A 17,187-nucleotide genomic window follows, 5' to 3' on the forward strand; every position below is an offset into this window, starting at 1 on the left:
TACTACACAGTTCTATCAGATAATTACTTTACTACCTCGTGAATAAACCTACTTACTATTAGAGCCTAAATACATTTTAACTCAAATCTTACTTACCTTAAAGTAACTACAAGATAAATTTTCTCATTAAAGTATCTATCACAGTTATATTATCATCTCTGGTTAGGTCTAATACCTTGAGAAAAGTTTCGACATGCAAAAGTAATTAAAAACCTTATAGTTTTCTGCATAGAATTCATTTAAAAATATGTAGTATAGAAAGAATTGGATGTTTAAGCATTTTATTCGTTCTTCGTCTGCTTTTTTTCATTAGTTGCGACAAAAAAAGAAAATATTCATATGCACATTCTCGTCTATACACTATCACTTTTGAAGCCATCCGTTGCTAGAACGTAACTTTGTATGTCCCAATTCTACCACAAACTGCTCAGCCTTATTCTGAAGGATGGAGCCTACATATTCCTCTATGTCTTCTCTCTCTCTCTCTCATTATTCTAATCACCAAGTTTTTTTGAGAAACTACTTTATCCTGAAAACTTTGAATTTTAAATTTGAAACCAATGTACTTGCGGGAATCCCGAAATTATTAGATTTTGGTTAGCATAATTAACGAGGTTTTGTTTTTTTGCGACTGAAAAATTACAACATCTGATACAAAAAATGTCGAGGCATATTTCACATTGAGTTTCATGGACAATTCAAGAGAATTACAAAGAATGTCTTGAATCTAGAGACCACGCTTTGTTCCCAGCAAACTGTCCTAATTTTTCGTCTTCTGTCAAAGACTGGCGCTGGTTGCCCGACTGGTTGCCTCGTCTTACAAAGGCCCAAGATTTCCAGTCAAATCACCAAATCTCAATTCCATGGTACATGTTTGGATTTATATCAAACGAACTCTTCATTTCTACGATCATCCACCGTACAGAAATAACAACATCTTAGGTGGTGCGGATGTCTTTGATTTGGCAAACTAATAAAATGGGGATGCCCAAAGAATTCATGAGAAAACACAATTGTCGAGAGTTTAGAGACTATGAAGAAAGCCAGGAATAGGAAAGAATGGTGGAAATTTGTGTATGACAAATCCTACGACATCCACAGCGGGTACACAGAGATTTATACTTAAATATTTAAGAGGAAGCTGGAAAAATGTGATGCACCACGCTGAAATTTATACATATATACATATATAATTTATTTTTTATTATTATAAAAAAAAATCATGTCTCATGAAAATATGTGCATAGTTTGAAATAGAAAATGCAGTTATCAGACGTTTGTCAAAAATATTGGAAATTATACTAAATTATGTAAAATAACTGAAAAAATATTCAATTTATACTTGTTGGGACACAGTGTAGATAACTTAATCATCAAAAATATGATCAAACATTGATTATATTACAATGAACTTAGTCTATTATTATTTTCTATTTGTTATTTTCATTATCGCTACAAAATAAACGATTTTGATTGAACTATGAATAATCAACTAATGAGTAGTCTTCGTGTAACTCAATTTCGTAAGTCTACTGAAGAGACACCTGGCAGATTACTGCAGCAATTTATCAAAGCAGTGAACTAACAAGACGTCTCTAACGAAACAATCGGATTACACTCTCGATCTCGTGTCGGATTGACGCTTTTTAGTCGAAACTTAATTCCTGAGCTTGCTAATATGATTGCAACTGTCAAATAACCACGTAAACGTTTCTTGGGACCCGGTTACTTAATTCAATTGATACTATGTGTTAATTTATATTTCAGAATGTTTTCGATATATCTGATTAAATCAGAATTTAAGAAGATATGGGTGAAATAAAATGAGAATAGTTGATTGTTACGCAGAGAAGCATTCATGTAGAAGAATACCAGTTTGCTTTTGGTTGAAAAAAAAAACTGTAATTTACGGTTTTTATATAGTTTTAACTGCATCATTAAAATTGCATAAAAAGCAACACCGAATAAAATTTTAATTTGCATGTAAATGTGTAGTAAAAATGTAATTGTTAATAAAAGCAAATGAACGTTTCATCAATATACCAGGCGGAATTGAGTAACAAACATGTTTTCATTGTCCCTTCCAATGAAATATTTTCAATTATTCCTCTTTATCAGAAATGAGCACTGAACTGAAAATGCCCAATTAAATTTCGTTTCAAATGCGGAAAATACACGACAAACTACGTTTTTATACTCCCTACATCAATAAAAATAATAATTCAACCAATGAAACAAAACTGCGAGCATTATGGTTTAATTTAAACATCGTTGTGATTATTACTATATAATCTATAACAAATTTTATATATATATATATATATATATATATATATATATATATATATATATGTACTAAAAAGGAAATTCCCAATGAAAATTTTATAATATGAAATATATCTTTACAAATAATATAAAAGTTAACCTTTTTCTTATCTCCTAATTGATTTAATATATAATATAATAAACTGTTTCTCAAAGGTCAGGTGAATTTATACACACTGTCTTTCACTTAATTTATTTAAATATTTATACTAGACTTAATTAACTCATAATAGATATCTAATTCTTATATATTTCCTTCCGTTGGCTATGACTTTTTATTATAAACTAACTATTGCTGCTAAACAACCTCGAAAAAAAAAAGAATTTCTAAAATTCTAGATGCTAAACAAAAAACAAATAATGAGGCGTTCCTAGAAATCATATAAAAATGACAATATAAACCTCTATGATTAAAAAACGTATAAAAACAAACATCAAATGAAGCGGCGTATTCACCAAATTTTAAGCTTTCATTATAACCGAACAGAACCGGCCGCACGGTTCATGTCGTACCATTAATTTAAAACTATGAGTCTCAGAGCATCGATCGATTTTAAAAACTGTTGCGCCTGTTGCCGTTTTGTTGTTAATTACGAACACTGAGTAAGTAATTGCTTCAAAGGAAGTATTGCAGTAGCTGCATTTCGATTTAGGTTTTCTGCTGATTGAATGGCTGTTCCACTAGTTCTTATACACATTGTTTATTATGGATTTTTTAGTGGATTTTATATCTGCACTCACTACTGATGTTATAGTTTCCGTTTTGTCGCTTTCTATGGCGTCTTTTGCATATTTTTTTCTTTTTTCGTTACCATAGATTCCTATATGATATGATATCCATATGAAAGCAACACTATTGTAGCTTTTTTAAGCCAAATTAAGTTTTTGGCTGATTCTAGAGCTAATGGAATGGTCTGAGTAGGTGGTTTGTATGGCTTTTAGAGTACTGAGGGAATTCGAAAGAATGATATGGTTATTTGTGTCAGATGCATTTATGAGGATTAAAACTTGATGTAGTGCATACGATTCTGCTGGGTAAATAGATAGATAGAGCTACTTCGTCTGTATTGGAGAACTTTGGAGCGTCACTGATGTGAAGATGTCAAATCTGACATTGCGATCATAAAGTTTAACATTGTTAATGGTAAATGGTAAACGTACTCAGAACTGTCGTTATATCAATGCTATTTGAGTTGTTTGCATATACTTGAAACATTCAACTTGGTCAAAAATTGGAATTAAATCGACATTTGCGTGCGATCATATCCGATTACTTTTGTCCAACTTCGCTACAGGATAAATTTCGTGAAGGTCGCTCAAAATCGGCTGTTGTGCCAGAAAGCATCGATGCTGTGCTTAAACTGATATTGCAAGATCATCATGTGACATAAGGTGAGGCCATTGAGGCATACTTGGGCATTAGGTCCAGTCGCATCCATTCAATGCATACCGCATAATTTTTTGACAATCGCTCGTGGCAATTGGTGCAAAGAAATGATGGAAACAATTCAATTGCGTTACCTCAAAAGACGTCTATAAGATTGTGATAAACGACGAACAATGGATCTATGCATAGATACCCAAAACTAATCGACAACTATCGACTGTATGTCTCTTTCAAGACAAGTCAAATCCAAAAAAGTTATTCGAAGCAAATGGTCACCAGTGTTTTCGAAATACCTGGACATGTGGATAAACAATCAATTCTGAATGGTATCTACACAAGCATTTGTTTGCCAGGTGTGTCCGTAAAAATCAGGAAAGCCAATTGCATTCTGCACCACGACAATGTGAGATCACACACATCAGTTCAAACAAAAATGTATTTGCACAAGCAAAACATGAAATTAATCTGCCACCTAGTCCATATTGGGCATCCAATGATTTCTTCTTGTTCCCGCAGATCAAAAATAAATTGTGAGGTCAACGTTTTTCTACACCTGAAGAGTCATATTTTCATCATAATCTTCAGAAACAGCTTAACAACTCTATATTTGCTAATGGAAATTGATTAAACGGTTAAATATAAATTTGGTGAAGTAGAAAATTCATGTTAAATGATTCTATCATCAAGTTTTCTTACAACTTGCTTTAGCATAATGATTTAATCACTATTATCAATTATTGATATTTTTGTTTTGGCGATCTTTCATAAACTATATATTATTTCTTACCTGTACTCGTACTTCGGGTAAATTAACTTTCATAGCTAATTCTTCTCTACTGTAAACATCTGGATAATGGCTTTTTTCGAAAGCTCTTTCCAATTCGTGTAGTTGATATGTTGTGAATGTTGTTCGGTTTCTTCGGTGTTTTTTCTTGCAATTATCGTTTTCTGAGTGCCCGGACGTATTTGTTGCTCCCTCATCTTCTGAACCGCTTCCCGTTGTTGCCGATCCCATCTTTCCGTAGCGGAGATCGCTGACACCGTCATTGGAATTGCAGCTCCCTTCGCCTGAAAATGGAGTTCAAGCTAAAGAAAATAATCGGACATGGGATAAAGACTGAAATGGTTAAAAATTAAGTTGGAAATCATGATCAATTTATTGGTATAATATAGATCACATGGAAATATGAGCTTCCATAATATTTAATAATAATTTCTTTTTAATAACAACGAATTGGCATGCAATTTTTAGTAATTATAACAATAACATGAATAATAACATACAACGATAGATATTACTAACACAACTCATGATTTCAAATGTTTTAATGGGTAAGTATTGGGGGAATCACAAAATAATGTCTTTTCTAAGCATAACTAATAATCGTTGGTCAACTCATTGTACACTTCAAAATCGTATAAACGAAAATTTAAGGTTATTCGCACTCGTCCACTTCTAAATTATTAAATATTTACACTTTTAGGCAATTTGACCTGAAATATACAGCCAAATATCAAAAGAACGTAGCCATATTTGTATCATTTTTGAATTGGTTACTAAATGATAATGATGATACGTTTCTCCAAACCAGTGATGTTTCTCGAAGCTCAGATCCGATAATTATGATCACTTTTACTCTAATCGATCAGAAACACTAAAATTTGACGAGATAAAAAAGTCGGGAGAAGAATCAAACCATGTCAACCAATCGAAGAGCTCTACAACTTTAATCAACATTTATCATCCAATCAACAGTTGTTTAGGTCACTTATTATATTATCTGTCCAACTGATTCGTTACATGTAACGTATTGCTTCAAAGCAACCATACCGAACTGTTTTGTGGTCGCTTGATCACTAAAGAATGATTATCCCAATCACAAAAGTAAGTGAATTTCCTCAAATTATTCACTACGAAGGAGTGCGAAACTAGTTCATGTCCCAAACACACAAAAACCAACTGAAATTGCTTTCATTAAAAATCAATGTCCAATAAGAAATTATATTTTTTCAAATTACTAAAATACTCAAATTGAACAACTACAAGTGACAGCTGTTACAGTGGAAACTGCTACTGTAATGTGAAAGGTGAAGATGTGCTGATTCCTGAAATTTTAACCGATTTGGTCTTCAATTTCAAGTGAATGGAGTTTCCAGTGCATCTGTTTTTCACTATGACTATCTATAAGGATAAAAGTCAATCTCTAAGTTTTGCTGATGACTAGTGGCTAATACTGTATTGCTTGGTCCAGATTTTATTGATAAATAAAAGAATTCCTTTCTCCCAACAAATGAATAAACAAATCCGCTAGTCAAGAAATAAAATATCTGTTTAACCTCAAGGCTTAAAATAGTGACCAAGTATGAGAGCCGCATTACACTTGATTAATTCGAGTGTTGTCTGCAATGTGATATTGATCTTGAAGTTCTGTCAAGTTAGCGATTATCTATACACGTTTCTGGTTAACTCTAGATTACCTATTAATGAAATTTTTCTTTTCAGAGTATGCTTGGAAGCTGAGCTCCAGATGTGCGATGATGCACCAATCTGGGCCTTGTAGAGAATTACAAACTGTTGAAAAATAGACAGCTTTCTCTAGAAGAGTTTTGTGAAGCTGTCTGAGCTTTTTCGACAACTTCACTATTTCATATTACTCTAAACATCAATATCCAGCCCAATCTTACCTAACCAACAGGTAAATTTGCGATAATTGTGATATTTTATGTCCAGAAACGATCAAACCCGGAGCCTTGTTTGTAAAAAATAGCTATTTGGGTCTTCGATCAATCAGATTAGTTCTACTTTATTTCAGATTGTTTTCAATATCGATATTGATAATAGTGAACTTTTGTTGTCTATGGGATTCAATGTTAGCCGAGTTAATTGTGGCTAAACGTTGAAACGTGCCATAAAAGGACGGTCCATGTTGATACAATCGTTTCCCGAATCTATTGAGCTTTTTTTGGTTTTATTATTATACTATGCTTATACAAGTGGCCCAAATAGCCAACCATATGAATTAAACACGAATTTTTTTGACTCTAAGTGATAAGTTTTCATTTCCATATAAATAAAAATGAAACAAAAATATAAAAACATTTCTAATATAGTGTAAGCGATATTTAATTCTGATCAATATAACTGAATAATTTAAACAACAAGTTGGGGTTTTCGTCGAAATTGGTGTTGTTTATGGAACGTGACAAGATGTCGCGATATAACAATAATTAATGTTTCTGCATTGGTAAATAATCGGGGGAACGCTTATGATAGCGATAGTCAACCAGATAGTGCGGACACTGAATCATTAGGTTATGATATATAATGTTAGTGGCATGTTTGTATTGTGTTATATTAGCCAGGAATATTATCAGCAGGATTGCGGCATTGGAACAGGTGTGAATTCTATTCTATTCGGTTGAATCGAATTAAGCTCAACATTATTTGGTCATTATATCGTATTAGTAATAACCGAATTATTACTTCAAATATGGTAATTGGAAAGAAAAATTTTGTTTATCGAACTTATTTTGAATGTAGTTTTTTTCATCTCAAATATAGTGCTCTTCATTTTGGTCCATTTTAGTTCAAATGGTTTTTTTATGGAAACTATTATCCACATTTCGCTTCATCATCATCATCATCATCATCAAGTCTTTCAATCCCATCTTGGAAAGCAATAAACAAGATCAAAATCCGGAACATGTAATGTTCAAAGTATTAGGAGCATTTGATAGTTATATGTGCCTCAAAAAACTAATAAGAATGGTGAGACTGGATACGAATACAACTGAGATCAAATTATTGTTGGAAGAAAGGTTTTCGAGGAAATAGAGGACTGAAGCAGGGGGCTCCTCATCCATGTCACTATCTAACCTCAATTATAAGGAGATCGGCATACAGATACATGGTTGAATTTACTACCGGAAGCTTCATCATCATCATCATCATCATCATCATCATCATCAAGTCTTTCAATCCCATCTTGGAAAGCAATAAACAAGATCAAAATCTGGAACATGTAATGTACAAAGTAGCATGAGCATTTGATAGTTATATGTGCCTCAAAAAACTACGAATACAACTGAGATCAAATTATTGTTGGAAGAAAGGTTTTCGAGGAAATAGAGGACTGAAGCAGGAGGCTCCTCATCCATGTCACTATCTAACCTCAATTATAAGGAGATCGGCATACAGATACATGGTTTAATTTACTACCGGAAGCGTCAAATTGTAGCATATGCAGATTATATTGTACTGTTAACCAGATCTCGAGGTGAATTACAAAAAGTATAAAGAAAACTTGGAAAGGAATCAAAAAGAATCAAGTGCAGGGTAAATGACGAAATCAATGAATACATAGAACTAAAAATAAAGGGAAAATAGACCTTTTATGACGCAAAACAAACAAATTACTGTATGGGTTGACTCCCGGGTACTAACCCAGAAAATTGCTGAAAAAATAGAAGTATAGGGAGGGAAAGTACACTGGAAAATATAGAGATGAACAAATGCAGAGCTGAAAGAAATATTTAACGAGCCTACTATCACAAAGATACTAAATTGGAATCTCTGGAACCACTGGTGATAGTCATACTGAAACACTGTTTGCATTTCCACTTCACCAACACTCACAAAAACAATAGCGCGGTTTTATCTTCAGAATCTGAAGATGCTAGCTTGATTATCGAAACGGACGTGAGAAGAGTTGGTTAGTATCACAAAAATAGTTAGAGCACAAACAGAATTGCCAAGAGAGCTCGAATGAAAAGAGAGAGAATCAGATTGAGAAGATACAGGCTGAGAAAAAAATAGATAGGAATGATAACATAAGATTTGAAAAGAGTGTAGAGAGAGAGCAGAGGACACAAACGGATGGAGATGTATAGTGAAAGAAATAGAGGAAGAAGAGCAGAACTGAACTTAAATAAACTTAAGTTTGAAGATTTTTAATTTGTGAATTTACATAAAAGTCTTGAGTTATTCTATATAAGGAATAGAGGAGATTCTTTCTTTTGATGTTGATGTCTGAAAAATTCCATTAAAAAAGTACTATCGGCTCGTTCTTATTAATTATTTATCTCTTAGTATGTAGTACTTCTAGTTCTGATTATATCAGATATGAAGATGTGAATTTATAGTCTCACATTAATGCCTGAAGGGGTTTAGTGAATTAATTTACATAATGAGTTGTTAATTATACACGATAATATGTTATTTTTAATTCACCCACAACAATAGTTGAACAAATTTAATGTGACTTTTATTATATAAAATTTATTAGAAGATTGCATGCAGAGAAAAAAATAAACCTTATATGTAATACAGATTAATCGTAACTGACATGTATGCAAATCTAACTTAATGCACACGATACTTTTTTGCATGCTCTTTGTTTACTAATCGAATTTCTAAATTACATCTTATAACGATAACGCGATCAATTTACTTAAACCTTCTATTTAAGCACATTAACTCTCATTATAAGGACTAGCTGGGTTACCTTATATTTGCATAAGCCAATTTCTTTTTTCCGTTAAAATACCTTGCTGGTTATATACTAAAGATTTACCTAAACACGCTTCGTCACACACAGGACGGGATTCTATGATTTTTAAGAAAGATTTAAAGTTCGTTTCGCAAATTTTTTATAGAGTGATGTTCAAGTTATTTCCTCTAATTTTGGTAAACCACAGCAACCCTGTAATCAATAGGGTGTTGTAGATGCAGAATTTTCTCGAGTGAGTAGATGATGTGAAAATAATTTATCAGTTATAGGCACTTAAAGTTGCAATATCAGAACTTATATTTGAGTTTATTTTCTAAATTATACATGCGAAAATTATGATTATTCAATAGATAATCACGTATTTCCATGTAGTGTATTCGACGGATTAATAATTCTACACTACTATATAAAAATCAGAGACGGCTTATGCCCAATCGTTTTAAGTTTTATTCAATCATTTGCATTCATAAAGTTACATTCTTTAAGTGTAGTATTATTATTAGTGATGGAGAGTAATGGTGAAGAAAGTTTAAACTACAGAAACTTATCGCAACATATTTGATTTTACCTAATCCAAAACTGGGCATACATTTCGACGCTGTTCGGCGTCTCTAATAGTGGATTCCGGTGGTTATATCATTCAACTAAAGCAACAAGGTGGGCGGAAATCCAACACAGTTGCCGAAGGTTACGTAGATGACTCAATAAGAAACCAAATTGATTCCGCAGTGAAAATTCTAACAACTAGTTCGACTTTATTCTTCACTTCACTGTACTTTTAATATTAATATTACAAAATAATAATTGATGCGTCGAATAAAATTTTGTCGAATTTTTTCAAGTCTACGAAAAATATTGTAAGAATAAAGTAACCTTTTTTTCACTCGTAGGCATTGCCGCACTCAAACCGCCCTACTCGTGCAAAAAAGTATTAATTTTTTCACTTGTTGCATAAATAACTATTTTTTTACAAAATAACTCGATAAAATTTAAGGTTCAGAACATACGTAGATTTCTAAATTGTTCGCCATAAAGAGACATTCTGAAGAAAATTATCATAAATTGTAATCATTTATTGAAAATATTTACAGAAGGTACTAAATGGAAAACAACCGATTACTGATGAAGCTAGTTTCACACGAGACGGTTTTATTCATGCCCAAAATTTACATTTATGGGTAAATGAAAATCCTCACGATACAAATCAAACAAATAATCAACATCGATTTTGTATTAGTGAGCAGAAATAGTGGGTAGTGATTTAGTAGGTACATATTTTGCTAATAGATTGAAATAACTCATTTTTTTGAAATAATAAAATTGAAAAGTCATTTTATCTGAAAAATATGTCATAATACACGCAAGGCTTTATTATAAAAAAAACCAATTTAATTTATGGAATATTATTTTTCAATCAAGCGTAGTGTATATCTGTGTTTTTACAAAATATATTCCAACTATACTCATGCGAACTACTTTTTATAGAACTGATATTTTGAAGCAAGGAAATTGATAGTTCCAAGATCATTAGAAAGATTGAAAAATATCAATAATTTGATGAATAAAATTATGAAAAATTTTCTATCAAATAAATTTATGAAAACCAGGATTTAATGAATGAAGAAATATTTGATAAAAATACTGAAATTGAGAATAGATGGACAAGAATATTATTATTATATTATATGGTGAAGAACAAAATAGATCAAATCCTATATGGAAGGTTCAATGAATTCGAAACCCATTTTATAAAAAGAATCGTCAAGGTTCTCAAAATAGCATTCATTGTTGGAAGATTTTGACCAACGAGGAATTTTTTCAAGACTGGAATTAGGAAATAATCCGAGAGGGCTAAATTGTCTTTATTTTTTCGCTCAAACGTTGCAATAAGTTTATGGGATAGTTGATAGTTTTACAAGATAGCCAAAGAAAATTATCGCACGATTCATCTATGGTTATGAAACTTCACGTTTATAGTACTAAGTTTAGAATGGGCTGTAAGAAATTGGCCATTTGTCCCTATTTAAGCTTTAAATTCAGTATAAAACAGTTAAGTCAAGTTATTTTATTGTAGTTTACCTGTTCAGTATAAATATTACCAACGGTTCCAAAAATTCCAACTTTGTTATCAAGCAATGTCTAAATTTGTTGAAAAGATGTTATTTCATTCTGATTTGGTGAAAAATTGGTGTTTCTTTTTCTCATTTTTTCCAAAATTGTTTTTTATTACAAGCATTCTGGCTAAAAGTTTTTACAACTTTCAATATAGTCTTTTTGAACAGAAATCTTTCTCAAAAAATGTCCATTCATTTTACAAAAAAGTCTTTCCTTTGTTAATCTGGTCAAAAAACTGCCTTTTTATAGTCTGATTTGGTGAAAAACTGGTTCATTTGGTCCAAATGACTTTTTCTCATGTTAATTTTGTCTAAAACCTGCTTTTATTTGACTTCATTTCAATAAAAAATTGGGTTTTCAGGTGAATTTGCTCTTATGGATTTAACTTGGCCAGCAATTCATTTTTCTATGCTCAATAATTAGTTTCCCTTAAGTTAACTGTATCAAAAATCTACTTTTTTTGAATTTGGCCAAAAAATTTTTTGTGTACGTGTAATTTAATTAAAAAGTTTCCTTATTGTAGTTTTTTTATTTAAAACTAGTTTTCAATTGTCAACTCGTTCTAAAGCTTAATTTTCTCAAGTTAAGAGAATAAAAAAGAATTCACTGATCACTTTTGAATATCCCTGAAATTCTAACAAATTCTGTCTTAATTTTCCCATCAATTGTACTGGAATTCTGATCGGATATTCCAAATTTATTGATAAATCAAATGATTCGTCAGTCATTTCAGGTTGATTAAGCTGAACACTAAGATTTGTTTAAGATTAGAACTAATAGTTTCCACGGGAGAGCTGCTGTAGTAAATTTCATGAATATCATCATAAAAATAACCAAAATGCACCCAATTTGAACTATATTATAATATAAAAACAATCCTATTAATTCAACGTAATGTAAGTTATAAATTTGATAGAAATCTACATCCTTTTTTAAGTAATTTTCTGTAAACGAAAACTATTTCATTTCAGTCACCCTACTGACTTATTTTGTAAAGATACACCCCAAGCCACTTTTAATAAATAAATGAAAAATATTTACGTGTTATGTCAAGTTTAACACTTTGTTCTGATGGATGTTCAATCTCAGCAAACTGCTGATTTACCGGACATGATTTCAGATCCGAAGAAAACCGTATACTACGTAATCTCTGGGAACCAAATCTAAAGAACATGCCTGCCTGTTATGATTGTGGTAACGGCCGGCGTATTAAATGGTTATTTGATCGACAACACTTTTAATCAATATTTTCTTTTCGTAACCCTATCATAAATCTAAATAACCAAACAGAAATGTTTCTCAGAAGAATTAATATCGTAATTTGAAATATAAAGAAATTATCGTAACAGATTAAAATGTATTATTAAGTTATTGTTAGTTCGTACGAACTCAAGGTTAAAGCTCTCTCAAAACTTATTAAATTATTACTCTTTGACGTCCATTGCATTAACTGGAAAATTAATCAGTTTCTGACAGATAATTAATCTGCTAAACGTACTAATTAGCAACTCTGTTAAGGTTTTATATAACAAGCTTAATAAGTTGTTGATTACTTCGGGGTTCGGTATATCATGATTTATATTCAACGGATTTATTGGCAGACGTAATTAGGAAAAATAGTTTCAATTTTCTATTTTGTTTTTGTTAAAAGAATATGTAACAAGGAAATCAAGTAACTACTATAAATTTATTACAAATTCTTATATTTTCTTCAATCGTAATCTGACGACACCATTTTGATTTGAATTTTTTTTGAAGTACTCAAACACATCCATATCCATATCAAACTTTTTGTTTCTAATATTCTGTTTTGGAAATATTTTGTGGAAATGAATATTTCAAAAATATATATTGTTGCAACATATATTGTATGTTTAGGATTAATTTTATATGATATCGTACTTATCTAATAAAGACAATCAATTTTTACCTTACCAAGAAAATAATAATTTACAGTAGACAATGCATGACTGAGTATTAACCCTCTGTAGCACTACGTGACATTTCTGTCACAAATCGATTCCTAGTCATTTAAAAGTAGAATATTATTTTCAGTTTTGAAAAACTCAGGAAAATATATCATTGTTAAAATAATTGTCTTTCCTAGTATGTAATTTCGAGAGGTGTTGCGGGTTGAGGACTCCAAATAAAACTGTCCAAGAGTTTTTTAACATAATTATAAAACCGTTAATAATCGTACAGATATGGCCAATCTCTGGGTTCAATATAACCATCTTTTGAATGTTTATAAGTCAATACACACTGACCGGACTAGTACTTAATGGTAATAATTAGGATAAGTCCAACAGTTTTCTCCATTCGTGCTTTTGTTAATAATGGAAAAGTTTGGAAGTATTCATTAACTGATAGATGTATCTTAACAGAAGAATTATCTCTTGTCTGTTTCTTTAAATAACTTTTTCACGGTTCTTCTGTTTTATACAACAATGTTCTTGATTGTTTATATTTCATAGTTTGTCTTAGATGCAGAGTGTCCTTTTCATTTATATATACAGGGTCCTTCACGACGAGCTGAATCGATATGTACTTATATGGGAAAGTACTGCGACAAGTGTTCTGAAAATTTGCTCGTTTCAGCTGAAATAATTTCAGTTTCCCATATGCATATCGATTCAGCTCGTCGTGAAGGACCCTGTACATGTATAGATATCAATATTTTCACACTTCTAATTTCACAATTTTGTGTTTTCTTGTTTATCTTCATCCACGTTTGAGTTATTATGTACCATGTATTTTTAGCCTCGATAAAGATCAAATAGAAGATTGAAACGTTGGCATTTTGAAAAATTCCTGGACAGTTTTATTTTGATTACTCAATCCATCATTCGGAATTATTTCGATTCTTAATTTCGGCTTAGTTTAACACAAATAATGTAGACAGTAGTGGGTTTGTGCCGTATGGCAGCACTTGTTTATTGACCACATGGTCTAAACTTTATACGATTTACCTGGCAACCAAAATTACAGATAAGAAGCTGAAATACTTGTCACAAAACGATTTACTGAATCTTTGTACAATACGCTAAAACAAGAATCGAGATTGCAAATTACTTACAGTCAAAAATATTTCCAAAAACTATTTTGTTGGGTATGTAGCTGATGTCAACAGTGTAGATGTAAACTGGAAAGATGAAAAAGTAGAAGATTCCAAAAGGAAATATGACAAGAAGATCCAGTAGTACATGAGAAATGATTGTCCAAATATTGTTAGAGACTATAATCACCACATGGATGGCGTAAATCTCATTGATAGCAGCTTTATATTAACTGATGGCAAGTTCGAATGTTTTATCATTTATTGGACTTGAGTACTGCATACGGATCTTCACAAAACAGAAAGCTGAAGGCTTGCAGGGAAAATATTTGAACTTTGGCTTGAGGTTGCTACAACTTTATCTAGCTGACTGAATTTCCATTCCAACGATGCAAAGATTCAGCATAACATGTTCATTCAGTGGTAATCATGCAGGATAAGACTGGACATTGGCCTGTTTGGACAGAAAAGAGAATATGCCGCAAATTTTCTGAATGCTCTTTTAAATTTAATTAATATAAATTTTAAAATAATTCAAGAAACGCGTGTATTTTCATTTTTTTTCAATCAACGTTTCCCACTGCTTATTTTGAAAATTGGATATCTCGTCCTATATCTAGAGGATTCAAAAAATTTGTCGGTTTTTGCTTTCTGAAAAATTAGTTATTTTGTACATAAACATTCAGTTCAAAGTTTAATGAATAGAGGGCAGATAAGTAGAAATGATTCAGAATTTGTATATAAAATTAAAATTTTTAAAATGTAAAAAATACAGAATTCAATCATTTTGAAAACTCGATATCAGGTTCTAGAAAACTGTGTGCTTAATTTATTCAATGACTGATATATCCAAAGAAAAGATGTTTTATGTGCTTTAGGCTTAGGAGAATAATAGATCAAAATTTGAGAGGAATCCAACCAAAAAACGGAAAAAATTAATTATATATTCAACCTTCACGATGTCTGATGTACTCAGAAATACGTCGTGCTATACTTTTAATAAATTAATGGATTTTCTCTTATGATGTGTTTTTTTTGTATATATAAGATATAAGATATAAGGAACCAAAACAACAATTCACTATCATACTTCACTTCTCGTGCCTATTTGCTCAAAGAACAAACTAAACTCGCGAATTCTTTCCCTGAGAGTTGAAAATTTTTCAAGGTTCTCATTCTAGGCATGATAAAAAACAAATGGGCTCGTATAATGTATAGTTTAATAAACACGTGTACTTACTTTCGTTTCATAACATTTCCTAATAAATTCATTACCACGCTCCATGACAGTTCAATTGTAATAGACAACTATGGATGTATGAAAAATGTCTTTTGTTTCAAATCTTTCCATTTATTAAATCCGGTATTTCAACCATGCCAGGATAATTGTCAATTATAATCATGGTCGTCACATCCATCAAAAGGAAATAGGATTTGCTGGTGCACATGCAATTTGGAAATAAACTAATTTAGCTTGTTTCGGCAACGCAAAGTTTTCATATATTTTTATTTCAAAAAACAAAAACAGTACAGTAATGAGAAATGAACGAACACGATATCTAACTATCCAGGATGATTCTTGAAAATAACAAGATATTACAGTGTACAAATAATTAAAATGACAAAATGACGAAAGGGAAAGACACGAAAGATAAAACTAGAAGAATCAAAAGTTGTAAATACTTTGGTTACAAGATGGAAGACTGGAACGAAAAATGAACGAGAAGACTGAATCAACTGGATGATTATTCGAAGCAATTAAGAATACCAAAAATAAATAATAATGGAAATATATAAGATTACGGGAAGTATAAACAAAAACAAGGAAGGAAAAGCTAGACATAATGAATAAAGATGGTAGGAGGGAAACGAGGAAAGATAACAGGAAATAGAATAAAAAACATAAGTTAAGAAAGAACGGAAACAGCTGAGTAGAAAGGTGCTCACGCGATGACTCAACTCCAACAATTCTTACACCTGAAAAGGTAGAGGTATCAGGATTAAGCTAGGCTGGAACTCATAATAGTAGCAACGATAGTGACACTTCCATATCAACAGAAGCGAAATTCTGTTTTTACATTAATAGAAAACTTTCAGAGAGACGTTCGAATGTTATCGTTCAACAGTACATATAGAACACACCAGCGGTTTCTGGCGACCGGCTCTCACCAGTGACGGTCCGATATGGGTGCAAAACTAAAAACAACAGCCCGGATGGATCGCTGTCTTACGATTGCTCACGGCAAGCTCACGGAATAGCAATCATCACGTCTACTGTTCGACGAAGGTTTAAAGAAAGTGGTTTGACAGCTTGCAGACCAGCTAAAGGACTTGATTTTGCTTGTAAACACATAAATTGAACAGTTGACGACTGGAAAAAGGTATTGTTCACGGATAAGTGTACTCGGTTACCATGGGTTGCGTATGGGGATGGTTCAGTAATGTTTTGGGCAGGTATATCTTTTGAGGCACACACGGATCTCGTCTTGATTGACAGAGGCGCACTAATAGCGATCCTAGAAGATTGTGTACTACGAGATGCTGGATTTGTTGGTAATGGATTTCTGCTAATGTAAGATAATGCTCGACCACACTCGACAAGAATAGTAACGGAGTACTTTGAAGAGGTTGGTAATGTTGGTATTGCAAAAATGGACTGGCCCGCTGAAAGCTCCGATCTCAATCCTATTGAGCATACTTCAAGAGACATGTGAGACGACGCATACCTGCTATATCAACACGTGAAGATCTTCTGGTAGGGAAATGGACCAATTTTCCTCAAGCAAACATTCAGA

At 31.9% G+C, this 17,187-nt stretch overlaps 1 protein-coding gene across 1 annotated transcript in view; it reads right to left on the reverse strand.

The window, feature by feature from the left end:
• LOC130444044 (retinal homeobox protein Rx1) overlaps nucleotides 1–17,187 on the reverse strand; it is a 69,078-nt gene that overhangs the window by 42,081 nt on the left and 9,810 nt on the right. The window contains exon 2 of the mRNA XM_056779014.1: nucleotides 4,500–4,780. Within this exon, the coding sequence (XP_056634992.1) occupies nucleotides 4,500–4,780 (281 nt within the window). The remainder of the gene's footprint in view (nucleotides 1–4,499; nucleotides 4,781–17,187) is intronic.

This window comes from Diorhabda sublineata, chromosome 5 (genome assembly GCF_026230105.1).
Source record: "Diorhabda sublineata isolate icDioSubl1.1 chromosome 5, icDioSubl1.1, whole genome shotgun sequence".
Classification (NCBI taxonomy): Eukaryota; Metazoa; Arthropoda; class Insecta; order Coleoptera; family Chrysomelidae; genus Diorhabda; species Diorhabda sublineata.